The 14347-nt window shown below is 42.3% G+C and overlaps 1 protein-coding gene across 1 annotated transcript in view; it reads left to right on the top strand.

Annotated features, from left to right (window-relative positions):
- The window catches only part of itsn2a (intersectin 2a), a 32263-nt gene that overhangs the window by 8590 nt on the left and 9326 nt on the right, over positions 1–14347 (top strand). Inside the window, exons 3-22 of the mRNA XM_079572551.1 lie at positions 1403–1495; positions 1603–1666; positions 1921–2096; positions 2227–2433; positions 3198–3291; positions 4097–4239; positions 4605–4668; positions 6070–6207; positions 6282–6388; positions 6464–6726; positions 8260–8409; positions 8498–8638; positions 9696–9783; positions 9872–10011; positions 10647–10727; positions 11246–11385; positions 11820–12324; positions 12629–12804; positions 13146–13206; positions 13864–14084. Coding sequence (XP_079428677.1) covers positions 1403–1495; positions 1603–1666; positions 1921–2096; positions 2227–2433; positions 3198–3291; positions 4097–4239; positions 4605–4668; positions 6070–6207; positions 6282–6388; positions 6464–6726; positions 8260–8409; positions 8498–8638; positions 9696–9783; positions 9872–10011; positions 10647–10727; positions 11246–11385; positions 11820–12324; positions 12629–12804; positions 13146–13206; positions 13864–14084 — 3052 coding nt within the window. The remainder of the gene's footprint in view (positions 1–1402; positions 1496–1602; positions 1667–1920; positions 2097–2226; positions 2434–3197; positions 3292–4096; positions 4240–4604; positions 4669–6069; positions 6208–6281; positions 6389–6463; positions 6727–8259; positions 8410–8497; positions 8639–9695; positions 9784–9871; positions 10012–10646; positions 10728–11245; positions 11386–11819; positions 12325–12628; positions 12805–13145; positions 13207–13863; positions 14085–14347) is intronic.

The following is a 14347-nucleotide window of genomic DNA, read 5'->3' as shown; positions in this document are numbered from 1 at the left end:
TTTTGGCATTCAGTAATGGAAGGAGAAACAATATTTACACACATTTTTTATGGGACATGAGTAATGTTTCTTTAAGCCGCCTGCGGTGACCTGGTATGTTGTTTAATTTAGGCTAATTAGACTTTTGTTTGGGTTTCCCTGGAGGAGGAAGTTCCATCAGGACCGGCTGGTATTTCCTGACACTGATGTATAAATTACAGCCGGGGTGGATCCTGTTATGTGGACATGTGCGCCCGTTATGACACAACCACTCAGAGCGATGAATCCTCAACAGCAGCGCGGCACAGCTCAGTATTCAGTGGATGCACACACACAATCCTTCAGTCTATCGGTAAATGTCAGGAATGTGATGTGATTTATTTTACGTGAAAGGATCGTTTACTTATTTCCAAGAGCAAACGTTGTGCAGGAGATTTCTCATCCTGTAAGTCTGACGAGGCTTTTTGGATAAAACCTGACACAATTACCATGTTGACGACTTAAAGAACCATTCACTACTTTTGATAATAAGCTACTGAGCCATGAACTCTTGATTAGATGCTACAAACATCTCAGGTCTGATCAGATGCTACGAACAACCGAGCAACATGCTGATGACAATGGCAGCTTTGTCACCAAGATGCTCTTTTAATGAGTCACAGGTTGTATCACGAACTCACAGTCATCTATATGCAGCCGGTTGCTCCTCTGTTCCCTCATTCAAGGCTAATCATCTGCCCATGTCTTTGTTTTTGATCTGTAATGTAATTATAACCATATGGAGACTCCCATCTGCCTATTATGTCCACGCTGCCAATTTCCTCCACAAACAGCTCCAGAGGTGTTCAAGTTACGATAGAGGAAATTGAGACACCGAGCCTAGTAGTCTGATTAATGTAATGTATTCCCTTTATGACAGATTGCAGCAGCTCTGATAAGATTTTTTTTTTCTTTTCTTCTCTCTCTATCCTGGGCTAAGTACGAATGGAGTCCCGCACCCCTCATGAAGCGCATTGGACTTGATATTTTATTCATGGACAACCTTGGATTTACCTTTTAATATGCCAGAGTGGAGCAGAGTGAAACAAGCTGACTGGACATTTTACACATTAATCATTAACTGGAGGAGTCAGTTCGGGCTGCAAAAGTTTCATCTGGAATGGAGATTTTACAGATTGCAGAGATAGAGTACACGGACAATCCATCCATGATTAAGCTGTACCAGCGGAAATGTTGGCCTTGTTGGTTGGTAGAGCAAAGCACGTTAACATGCTTGATTATTTAAAAAAAACGCCCACCACAGTCACTCGAAAACTTTACTTTACTCTCCACCTGTTGTAAATTCAAGCTTGGCCTTGAAACTGCCAGTCAGACGTGAACGCTATATATAGCCTATATATTGTTTTTCCTTGGCCTTGTCCAGGTGGAGCCAGCATTTGGGCCATCACTCCTGAGGAACGTGGGAAACATGACAAACAGTTTGACAGCCTCGCCCCTGTCCTCGGCTTTGTCTCAGGTAAGAGCTATTTTTGACACATTACTTTGTATTCGCCGGAGGATCTTCTCAAAGATACTGGTCTGGTGTCCGCTGTGAATGCTCATATTGTGATTTTTATTCCTTAGGGGAACAGGCTAGGAAGTTTTTCCTCCAGTCCGGCCTGCCTCCTACGGTTCTTGCTGAAATATGGTATGAACCTTTGCATTTTTTAGTGATACGTATTCCCTCGAATGTAACAAGTGGGGCCAGTAAGTTTGGCCTTTGTGTTGGGCTTGGATTCGTTTGGTCCACAGCCCAGCACTTCCTGTTGAGTGTTCACTTCCTTCATAGACTGCAGCCCCACCCTGTAAATTGTGTTGTTTGGGGGGAAAAGCAGGATAATGCGCCTCTGTGTTGGAACTAAAATGCATGTGGCTAAAATTGTACTTGTGCTTTGCGTGCAGGAACTTGGCGGACATGGAAAGCGATGGGAAGATGGACCGATTAGAGTTCTCCATCGCGATGAAGCTTATTAAACTCAAGCTTCAAGGGAGAAACCTGCCTTCGTCCCTCCCTGTGATAATGAAGCAGACCCCTGTATCCAATTCAGGAGCTAGCATACCTTCCTCTGCACGTTTCGGTAACAAAAAAACTTGTAATTTCCCACCAAAAAAAAGTGTCAACCATGTGTTCATCTTTTACAAAACCGTTAATCTCCATGTAACTTCTGAAGTCGTCCCTCTTGTCTTGTGGTTTGTGTGTTCCTCCAGGGATGGGCTCAATGCCAAACCTGTCAATCGGTTTGCCGCCCATGCCGCCCATGTCCGCAATGCCCATACTAACACCCATCCCGGCTAACCTTCCCATGCCGACTCTCCAACCCCTGATTCCAACGCCCATGACCCTGCCCCTCATCCCCTCCATGGGGCTTCCCAACGGCAACCTCCTCACCCCGCCGGCCCTGTGCAACTCAGCAGGTTGGCACTAGCATCATCTCCAGGACTGCACAATGTTATTGCAGTATAGGGTGACGGATCCTGTACAACCTAAAACACAAATGCTTTAAAGTTTGCCAAAAAGTCCAGTTTTAGTGATTCCATTAGATTCCATTAGTAAATTAACTATAAATAATTAGTTCTTTGCCAAAATGTGTGAAAATAGCATAGTACGGTTTCTGTAATGGTTGTGTACAGAGGCATTTCTTGGAAGCAGGTACATTTTCCTCGAGGACACACCTCTTTAGTTTTATATTTGTACAATTTAACCTTTAAGCCTGGCGTACTTCTGTGCATGTGAACTGAATTTGTATCATAGCTTATTATTTTCTTTTTTTGTAATCTCACAGTGTGCTCTCGGGCGTAACCTCTCCACCTGTTTTTTGGCAGCTGCGCCGTCGACACTTTATCTGTCTTCTTGGCAGTGAACCGAACAGTTCCATCCAAAAAGTAGTTTATTCAGATCTCATGATTTTTATGACTCTATAATAAGATAGAGCCCCTAAAACCGGCAGCAGTGTCTTTGTTTCGGATCCAGTGTCAATACCGGTAGTATTGCTTTGTGTATTATGTGTAGCGCCTGTAAAGTGTGAAAGAGATTAGATTAGATTATGAAAGTCGCACAGTCAAGGGCGACTGTAGCCTGCAGTATCACAGTCTGAACATGCTGTATGTTCTGTGAAATGCCATGTTGACACTGTATTTTGAGTCTCACCCCTATTTTGTGTTGCCTGTTTTATTTGCAGGGCTGCCTCTGTCTGGGTTTTCTTCCCCTATGGCCTTCTCTCCCCCTGATGGCATGTCTAAAGCCAATTCCCTACTGGACCTGGGATCCAGCAGGTCAGAGCCTTTACTCTTTCTTTGGATTTGAAGTCAAATTTAAGTTAATTTTTAAAGTTGCTAGCACAGGACAATAAAAGTAAAACAGCTCTCATCACGAGTTTCCCATTTTTACTCGTGCTTCTGATTGCTACCTGTTTGGGTAATGAGTATCCGATGTCCCTGGTGTTTCTCATGGTGTTTTGTGCAGTTTAGGTAAAGGATAGCAGCAGTGTCAGATTTCTTACTTTTGTATGACACAGTTTTTCACGCTGTACAAAAGGACCTGACCTCAGGTGTTGTTGCATGGGAGCATATCAATATAGAAAACAACTACCAATGAAGGGTGCAGGTAAACGTAATAGCATCCCAGAATCATTGTCTTTTCGGCACTTTGTTCTGCTCATCATCTCCCATTTTAATATGATGTGAGACACGCTACAAGGAGTATACACCCAACTTTTAGCCTTTAGGCAGAGGAGGACCCAAATCTCTCTGCTAAAGTAGAGCTTCATGTTCTATAAGAATCCTCTGCATGATCGCCCCAAGCCCTCTACTCTTTATTTTGGTTTCGCTTCTAGGCGTTGCTCAAAGTAAAAGCAGAATTGATAATCAGCTGCGCTTGCAAGCGTTTTTTCAGAGAGCCATTGTCTACAGGCTCTAGAACACCTCTGCCAAGACTAATTAAGAACCAAGAAGCAGCAGTCCCAAAGCAATTAGTGGTACTTTAAAATGTGGAATAAAGTAAAACGCTGACTACATCGATAATAAAAGTGCCATTCCCCTTTAGGAGAGGTGTCAATGTATCTGTTTTCTGTCTCTGCAGTTCAAATTCTTCGTCCACAACATCGTTAGCCAGCAACTCTCCAAAGACGGGATTGAGCGACTGGGCCGTTCCACAGGCTTCAAGACTCAAGTACCGGCAGCAGTTCAACACACTGGACAAACTCATGAGCGGGTACTTGTCAGGTAGGTCTAACACACATGCACGCACACACACACACACACTCACCTATGACTAAACAAACACACAGTTCCCTGGACGGACTGGCTGCTCTTGAGTGCTCCCCTTGACATTTGACTGAGTTTACTTTGGGTCACTTTCTCTCTACGTGTTATCAGCGTCCCGACAAGTTAAAGGTACACATTTAACGCTACACAGTATTAGAAAAATGTCCAATATTCGGTAACTGTCTTTAATATTGCAATTACTATGTTATTACAAAACCATTTCATATGTTTCAATGTCGAATTTATGCCGTATGACTAAACTAGGAAGATCCTGACCCTACGTATTATATAGTTAAGAATTAACTATACATTTCCTTTTGCAGGGCCTCAAGTTCGAAATGCACTAATAGCCTCCAACTTGACTCAAACCCAGCTCGCTACCATCTGGTGAGTACAAGGTGTGTTTGTAAATACCAACAATAAATGCTTTCCACAGATAACAGGCCACTGTAAAATGCCTAGTGTTTTTTCTGGATTATGATATCAGATATTGAGGATGTTGTTAATTTAATATGGCTCAGTATAAGTCCAGTCCGCACAGTAGCATTATGTGCTCGTGTTTTTGTTGTATTTCCCTACATACTGTATCTAAAGAATAAAATACCAGTTCAAGTCTGCTCCGATCTAGGGCTGTAACAATCATTATTATGTCAGCTTATCGTTCAATGAATGACAGATAAACAATACATTTTTTGGCCCAATATTTATCGTCAGTGCATTTATTTGCATTTCCCCCTTTTTTTGTAATGTAATACTTTACTTTTTACCCCAAATAAGTTGTGTCTCATTGTATTTCATGTTCATTTTGGGATATTTTAAGGTGAAGTCCTTTTCAAACAGAGAGTAATTTTTAAGCTTAGTTTTTGTTAGAGATGCGCAGGTCCAGCTTTTTTGCTACCGATACCGAAACTGGGATTTGAGTATCTCCTGATATCCAATATTTACCGATACCAAGAGACTACCTTAAAAGTGTCTTTCTCTGAGTGAAAAATGTTATTGACTCTTTTCTCCATTTTAAGGTCGATAAAGTAATATTTAATTGTCATGATGTTACAGATCAATTATCAATTATATCTATTGATGAACTCTTGGATAAACTTTAATAAGGGTGACTTTTCTACTCTAGATATCCTTGGGTATATGACAGTCTTTAGGTTACATTAATATAAACAGCTCACATTATGTGATCTCATCATTACAAAAATATTAGATCAGTTATTTCTTAAACTAAAATGCAATGCAATGGCTACTTTAGGTATTTCTATCATAGTTTTTGACGCAGCCTTGATTAGTTTTGGCGCGGCGATCAAAAAATACATAAGTATTTACTAATAGTACTTTAGAAGTTAAACTAACCTAGCGATTGAATTCCCCATATTCTTAGATTTACAATGACATACGGCCCATATTCACTTAGAGTTAGGTAGTAAGTTATGTTCAGTTAAGTTTCGTTTTTAAGGCATTGAGAGCCAAAACTGGTATTCGTTCAGTATCGGATATTTGTTGGCAATACCTGGTATTGTATTTTTTTCAGTATCGGCTCCGATACCAGTATCGGATATCGGTGCATCCCTAGTTTTTGTTGCATCATAGGGTCTTTAATAATATCGTTTATCGCAATAATTTCCATATATTGAACATAAGATTTTGTAATCTTGTCAGGTCTACTCTTATCTCCTCCATATATTATACAGTGCAGAAGTCTCTGCATGTGCTGATATAATGTGGCTATAAACACGTTAAGTACTATGTTTGTTTTTCTTTCTTCATTTGTTGATGTTTGCTCAGGACCCTGGCTGACGTGGACAAAGACGGTCAGCTGAGAGCAGATGAGTTCATCCTGGCCATGCATCTGGTGGACATGGCTAAAACTGGACACCCGTTACCACTGACACTGCCCCAGGACCTCATACCTCCTTCTCTCAGGTAACAACAGCACATCATACAGTATAGCTTTATGTGCTTTGGGTATGAAACATTTACTCATTCATTTATTTCAGAGCCGGAGCAAAGCCTATTGAGCTTGTCAATGGAACTGGGCCCTACACAGCTCCCTGCTTATTAGACATAGAGAACGAGCCTGTGCAGAAGACTAAGAACCCTGGCGGTAGGTTTCAGTTGCATCTTTATATTATTACTAATAAATTGCTTATCTTACTTATCTTATTATGATTTTTGACAGTATCCTATGAGGACAAACTGAAGGAGAACTTTGCACGGGGAAGTGCGGAGCTGGAGAAGCGTCGCTTGGCTCTGGAGGAAGAGCAGAGGAAGGAGAGAGACCGGAGGGAGCGCGAGGAGAGAGAAGCCCAGGAGCGAAGAGAGCGGGAGGCACGCGAGCTGGAGAACAGACGTCGGCAAGAGGAGGAGTGGAGGATGGAGAGGCAGAGGGAGATCGAGAGGCAGAGAGAGGAGGAGCGGCTCAGGGAGCTGGAGAGGAAAGAGGTGAATGTGGAGAGAAAGCGCTGCGACTAGTAGAAAAAATTGGACTACTTGGAACATGAAGAGATGGACTTGAGGGAATAACGCTTCGCTCAGTGAGAGTACGATAGCAAAAGACCACAACATTTTCCAAGCCAGTTAGAGCTCCAAAATTGTAGCCTGGCAAGTCCAGAATGATACCCCTCTGTATTTTTTATGCACAGGGGTATCAACCTGGACAGCCCGCTCTTGTTCGCCCCTTGAGCAAATTCAAACGAGCCCGTGCAATCCGATTTGTTTATGTTGTTTGCGAGCAGTCACTCTTGGGACTCAGAAGTCTCCTCAATAACAATGTATGGATGGCGCACAGAGAAGCCAAAAGCATTTTCCAATTATTGACTCTGTGCATAACTTCATAATAACAAATAATACATAAGTCTTATTTAGTGCTTTTCAAGGAACTCAAAGACGCTTTACAAATGAGTACGCTTTACTTAAAATCAAAACACTGCTGCCCCAAGAAGTGACTTCCTGTTTCAAACCAGCACACCAAAATAAAAGCCCCATCTTATTCATTAGTTCAACTTACTTTCTGCCTAACTATTAACAGACAAAACAGTTAAAGAGGGGGTATTATGCTTTTTTTCAATCACATAGCACCAGTCTATATCACACTACAATGATGACCAAACCTTCTGTTGGTCTGTAAATGCAGTAAATTAAAATAACTGCCTTGTATAAAATTGCTCTCTCAAAATGGCTGTAGTGAATGTCTTGAAAAAGGCCTCTGTCTCTTTAAGAACCTCTGACCCTTTCAGACACGCCCCCTCCACACGCTGTCTGTGGCATCAGTGGGGAGTGGGTTCTGCTGAGGAGCAGTGGTTGGTTACTCGCCTGGTGACGAAAGCTCGGAGGCGTCTCCAGGAGGTGGGGGCGTTCCTAGGAGGACTCAGGCATGTTTTTAATGAGGGAATGACATAAAAACATGATGTAAAGCTTGAAAAAGTCATTTTGCATTACATATTCTTGTAATGTTGCAAGTACCTGCTGACCTAATCAATGAGACAAGCTGTGTGCTTTTATTTTGGCGTACTTGATTGAAACAGGAAGTCACTTCTTGGGCGGTGTTGTTATGATTTGCAGTTATGAGTCAATTACCAAAAAAAAAACACATCGACAGTAGTCGAATAACTTTTGTTATTCATAAGACTGACGCAAAACCAATAATAGCACAACAACACACGTCTGCCCTTCGCTGATTGGTTTAACTACTTCTTGTTTGCTTGTGTATGTTCCACTCAAGAAGTGCAGTTGATTTTTTCAGGCAACCGAAATTGTTTATTTGCCCCAAGGAATCGTTTTTTTTTACATCTTTTCATAATACCGCAGACAGTACTTCAAGCTAGAGGCGAGCCAGATGTACAAGCGCAACATACACTTTACACTGCTGAGGGCCATGTCGTAGTCTCTTCCAAGCTGTATTCTCAACATCTGTCTCCGCAAAATTAATTATGAAGTATCTAAAATGTTCCCTGGTTGTCATTCATGATCTTTTAGGCAGCAAAGCAGGAGCTGGAGCGGCAGAGGAGGGAGGAGTGGGAGCGCGTGAGAAAAGAGGAGCTGACCAGAAGACGAGAGGGAGAGCAAGACGAAATCTCCAGACTCAAAGACAGGAAGAAAACTCTGGAATTAGAGCTAGAAGCTGTGGTAAGAGCATATGTGGTTATGACACTGCAGGCCAGGATTACAGTATAATGCGTAGGACAATTATTGATGCAATTGTTTGGTCTCCCAGGGAAACAAGCACAAACAGATCTCTGACCGTCTCCGTGACGCCCAGAGCAAGAGGAGGATTCAGAAAGCGGAGGTGGACCTCATCAATCAGACAAGAGACGCACGGATCGGCGAGATCAACACTCTGCAGCTTCAGTTTGAGGTGAAACCATGTTGTTTCACACACTTTGAACTGCACTTGACGGGTTAGAGTCGGTCGATCCTCGTAACCCTTTTCAGTATACTGTTTATTTATCTGCTGAAAAGCATGAAGACACTTTTTGAATCTGTTCATTTCATTTCATTTATTTATTTATTTAATATGGACATAGCAATTAGACGAAACATTGGACGAACCAGATGCATTGTTTAAAGTGTTATAGCACATGTGCTAATTTTCAACATCTGTCCATTGGGGGCTTTTAGGATTTAAAAATAAAACACATTATTAAACACGGTTACAATAAAACAGATTATTAAACTAGATAAGGCACATTTTACACATGTGAACACCTTTGTGCCGATTTGAAATTCAAATTCAAATGTATTAACCAAGCACATTTTCTCCAATTCAGCTTTATCCTAAAAGTTTCTTCACTGGCCAGACCTACAAAACTGATCAAACATTTAAAAAATTCCTTGCGTTGTTGCTGCATTGTCACTTTTTTAGCTACATTTTTAATGCTTTGTTGACAATTTGGTCACTTTTTTTTCCATTTTTTAGCGTTTTTGTTTTTGTTCATCACTTTTTTGTTGCGTTTTCATCCTTTTTATTTTGGTCCCATTTTTGTTGCTTCTTTTACACTTTTTTCAAGAAGCTTTTAGATTTGGGTAAAGCCAGAGGGGAGAAAATGTGCCGTTCAGGTGGTGGTTAATCACCCTTATAGGTTGTTTAATGCTTATTCAACTTTAGTATGTGGACATATATAAAAATTAAAGTCTCATTTGGGTCGCAGCTTGTCATTCTATCTATGGTGACGGTTTCAAACCCACACCAGTTGCGAATCTAATAACCTTTTTTTATATCTTGAACAAAAATATGTGTGTCTATATAATACCCACAGTTACACAAATGTAGTTGCACAAAATGCCAGCAGAGGGCGCAGTTCTCAATCTTTTGCTCCAGCCACCAGAGCAGCATTAAAAATTAACTTTTGAAAAGCTAACATAATTTGACCACTAGTACTGCTGCTTCATAACTATTTTTAAATGACTTTCAGGAATGGCAAAGGAAACTCTCCCAGCTGGTCCCAGAGCAGCAGCGGCTCACAGAGAAGCTCCGCACCATCAGCCTCAACAAAGTCTCAGGTGGGAAATGCTCAAAAAATGCATGAACCAACCGATTTTACAAAGAGAATAAATGACCTGTGGATGATTGCAACCTTTCCCTTTGCAGCAGGGGCATTGTTGTCGCTGACTGACACTGTGACAGAGAAGGGCGTGAACTGCCGACGGCTGAAGGACCAGCTCAATGCTCTGGAGAGAGAGACCACGGAGAAACTGGGAGAGATGGAGCAGTATAAGAAAGAGCTGCAGGTCTGTTCACACACGCCAGATCAGCATGGCTGCTCAACATTGTGGTAAATGCATAGAAACTGTACTGTTCAAGTAGCAGCTCAATGGGCCTGGAAATTAGAGATATACATTGAAATTGATCATCGGCTAATGTTTAAATTGTTACTCTACGCTCCCAGCATTAGCACCATTGGGATATTTTAAGTTGTGCAAACATTTGTTGTTTGCGGAAAGGGAAAGTGTAGAAAACTGTGCAGTGAAATCCTGTTTCGCTAGTCACAGTAGCTCTCGAGTTTCCCCCCGGAGGAGATAGAAAACCTTGTTATCCAAGCGTTATTGCTCCTGTAAAGAATTGGACGTCCCCACATTCCCGGGAGGAAACCTCGATAACTCAATACCTGCCAGGGATGATGTCATGCCCTTTTCACAATGTCTTTTTAATCTCGCACTAATAACTGTTACATTACACGATTATCTTCTTGACTTGTTCTGCTGAAGCTTGTGAACTTTTCTTTTCTTCTTTTTTTCTGTGCTCTTCTTTGGATCTATCCCTTTTTCTATTTTTGCATTGCTTTTACCTCTTATTCCTGCCACTAACCCCTATCATCTCCCTCTGTACACTCTCCACTCTGTATCTTTCACGGTGGCTCTAATAGCTTGAGGATATGGATGACTGTGTCTTGCGGTGCCTTCTGTCCCTGCTGGCCTGCCTCAGCCAGCTCTTCATCCTTATCAAGGTTATTGCATGTCCTGTGCTTCTATCTCCCATCATGCAACATCTCGTATCACTCATTACTTCCATGCAACCTTTCATCTCTTGCAGAGGAAACTCTGCCCCCCTTCATGTTTTGATAATGTTATCTTAGTCTTTAAAGTCATTATTATTTAGAGCTGCTATGCAGCTTCACATCTCCCTTTATGGCTCTGTGGGAATTGTCCTTGCCCAATCCTTGGCTTTCTTGTGTAAACAGAACAGGCCCTAAGGCTTGAACACCAAGAAAAGACTTAATCCGCATGATTTTTGTATTAGAGGGAGTCAAATGTAAAAACTCAGCAACTTGCATGTGTATTTTTGATTGCACTGCCTGTTCTATTTTGTGCCATAATCTGCTATTTTAATCCCTCCGTACTGCTGCATTGCACATTCACTGTATAGACTGTAGTTGCATTTAAATCATTGTGATTTACTGCTGCAGTGGACAGTGATGCATGAAGTGTTTTATCTCGTTGTTATGTAACACTGTGCCTGTATCAGGAGCTGCGGGAGAAGCAGGTGAGGCAGCAGGCTGTCCTGGACGACCTGTACAGAGTCAAAGAGGAGAAGCATCGGGAGCTGCAGCGCAGGCGGGACGAGGAGCGAGAGAGGAGGAGGAGGGAGGAAGAGGAGGCCGCCCGGTGAGTGGGAGGGTACACATCATTTACATTTCCCTGTGGGTGACTTTGATAGAGTCTGCTGAAGGCTTACTGACTGCAAGATAGTGTTTCACTGCTGCACAATTGCATATTTATGACATGAATTTATCATTTGAAAATAAATGTTTTAGTAAAAATACCATAAAGAATTGATGTAGCTTGACATGAAAGCATCTTGACAAATTTTAGTGAGGTCAAAGTGACAAAACAATAAAGAAGACCTGTCTGAAAATATAATTATGGGGTCAACTTCATGAAAATAATTAGGAAAAGATGATGACGTAGTTTACAGTTTCATAATCATAGAACAAACCATTGCATCACAGTAGTAAGAGCAATATTCACTTTTTAATCCTAAACTTAAAAACTCTTTATGTTGGACTATGAGTTAAATCATATTTTGCACTTTTTTGTAGACTGGCAAAGCTGGAGCAGGAGCGACAAGAGCAAGAGAGGAGAGACCAAGAACGACGTGACCAAGAACGACGTGAACAAGAACGACGTGAACAACAACGAAGAGAGCAGGAGCGTCTGGAGCAGGAGCGTCTGGAGCAGGAGCGCCTGGAGCAGGAGCGCCTGGAGCATGAGCGGAGGCAGAAGGAGGAGGAGGAGGCCCGTCAGAGGAGGCTGCTGGACGAGCAGAGAGCGCGGCAGAGAGAGGAGGAGGAGCGGGAGGCGCAGGCTCGACTCCGGGCGGCGCAGGAGAGAGCGCAGGAGGAGGAGAGGCAGAGGAGAGAGGAGGAGCAGAGGAGGCAAAGAGAGGAGGAAGAAGAGCGCAAGAGGAAAGAGGAGCAAGAGCGACTTCAGAAAGCATCATTGGTCTCCCAGCAACCGCCCAAGCTGACCACCTACAGAGCGCTGTACTCGTTTGTGGCTCGAAACGCAGATGAGCTGAGCATAGATGGCGACTGCCTGATAGAGGTAAACACTGAAGTCGATATATATAGACAAACTTATTATGCAAACATCTAACACGCAGAGGTTGTTTAAATGAAAGTGGAATGATTGATATCACCAATAAAAAGTAGAGAAAACACCCATGAATTTTATGCCAATTAAAATCCAGTCAGAATGAGTGCAGACACTTCCTTTGTTCTCAATCATAGTGACATTTTTGGAATATTCATAAAAGTTTAGTTCTTAGCGTTTGTGTAATAAATTGAGGAGTATGATTCCTTCCACTGTATGTAAATCACAGTGACCGAATGGTGTTGTTTGGACCCAGGTGGATGAGCAGACGGTTGGAGAGCCTGGCTGGTTGTGTGGGAGTTACCGTGGAAACAGGGGCTGGTTCCCTCAGAGTTACGCACAAAAATGTGGCCCGAGTGACGCCCCCACGGAGACGGGTCCCTCCTCACCGCTGCGCCGGCCGTCCTGTTTACCACAACCACTTAACACCGGGTAATTTTACACAGCGGGAAGCAGCGGGGTTCGATATTCAATTACACTTTGACGAGGAATTTGAGTGTTCAGCGCTCACATCTCTGTAATTAAGCGCAGCAAATGTGTGGTTTTTGACTGGAGGTAGGACATAAAGGGATATTTCTGAACTTTTGTCGTTCATTTGGTAACGTTAGTATTCTTTTTATGAGCAAAGCATTAACCTAAAGCACTTGTTACAGTCACACTGCACAGATGGTGAGCAAAAATATTATTTTTTATGGTTATTTAGTTCTCCCGTAATGCCCACAGTAAATGTGTGGTCTCTGATCCAATTATCTGTCTTTACTACTGTTTCACAGAATCCCGGAAATCGAAGTAATATGCGACCACATTGTATCAACGCACATAGATGCTTCGCAGGTAAGAAAACCTTCTATATTTTAAATGTACAGTCTGTTATCATCAACATCCTGCAAGTACTGAGCTGCAGGAAAAAATAACAGTATAGCTGGCGAGGGAACTGAACATTAGGTTGAAACATGTCCTTCCAAATGCTTTATTTTGTTAACCTTGGGCAAAAAAGGATTGTCAGTGTTTTACAACAGTTTAGTTGCTCTTATGACGTAGTGACATTTAACCTGAAATGTTCTGCAGTATGGCTTTGATAGAAAAACGTCTTTATTTACATGTATAAATATAATATAAACCTTTAATATTTCCTTGGGGCTATATTGGACATCTAAAAATGACAGGTACATCATGGAAGAACTTAATCCCTCTGATGTTCCTGCATCGGTTTTATAGAGCTGTGTATCTGGGCTATAGACGGGCTTTGGCAGCCGGGGAACTAGGTCTGGCTGGAGTTCATTCGCTGCTGCTGTCATGCACATGATATAATGCACAGCATCGTTTTTAGACCCTCTCCAGTGGGACTTCCACCCCTTTTTCAGCTTAGACACCTGACCCCAATGCATCACATTAGTGTTAGTAGGTCTGGTCTTTTTGGAGGTTAAATGTATGCACCTTCCGTTACCGCTTTGTATCATATGTGTAGCACTAATTATAAATATTTCTCAGATCCCATTCTTGGCCCGTGCCCTGTCGCCATGGTCGCCCTCGTCGGACATGGACCTCCACTTCTCCGGTGGCGACGTCATCGGCACGCCGCTCAGTTTCTCACAGGGTGACATCATCAACGTGCTGCAGCAGAGGGACGACTGGTGGTTGGGACAGCTCAACGGGACGCAAGGATGGTTTCCCAAGAGCTATGCCACTTTGGAAGCTGCTGGCTGCACAGAGTAAGTGAATCGATGCACGGGTTGGTAGAGGTGGGTAAAAAGCCAGAATATTTACTCAAGAAAGAGTCATGTCACTTTATAATAATTCAAGTTTGGCCTGGCAACTTGTTTTAGATCTCGTGGTTTCTTTTCTGTGTGTTACATTGAGTGAAATAGACAAATTCAGGTGTTTCCGAGTAATAAATTCATCATAAAATTATAAAAGAAATCATTTACAGTACAGTACAAAAATGACTACTACCAGCTTTTATCCACTTCACTCA

This window comes from Gobius niger (genome assembly GCF_951799975.1).
Source record: "Gobius niger genome assembly, chromosome: 15".
Classification (NCBI taxonomy): domain Eukaryota; kingdom Metazoa; phylum Chordata; class Actinopteri; order Gobiiformes; family Gobiidae; genus Gobius; species Gobius niger.
Note: the sequence above shows the minus strand (reverse complement) of the source record. Positions and strands in the feature narration are given on the sequence as shown.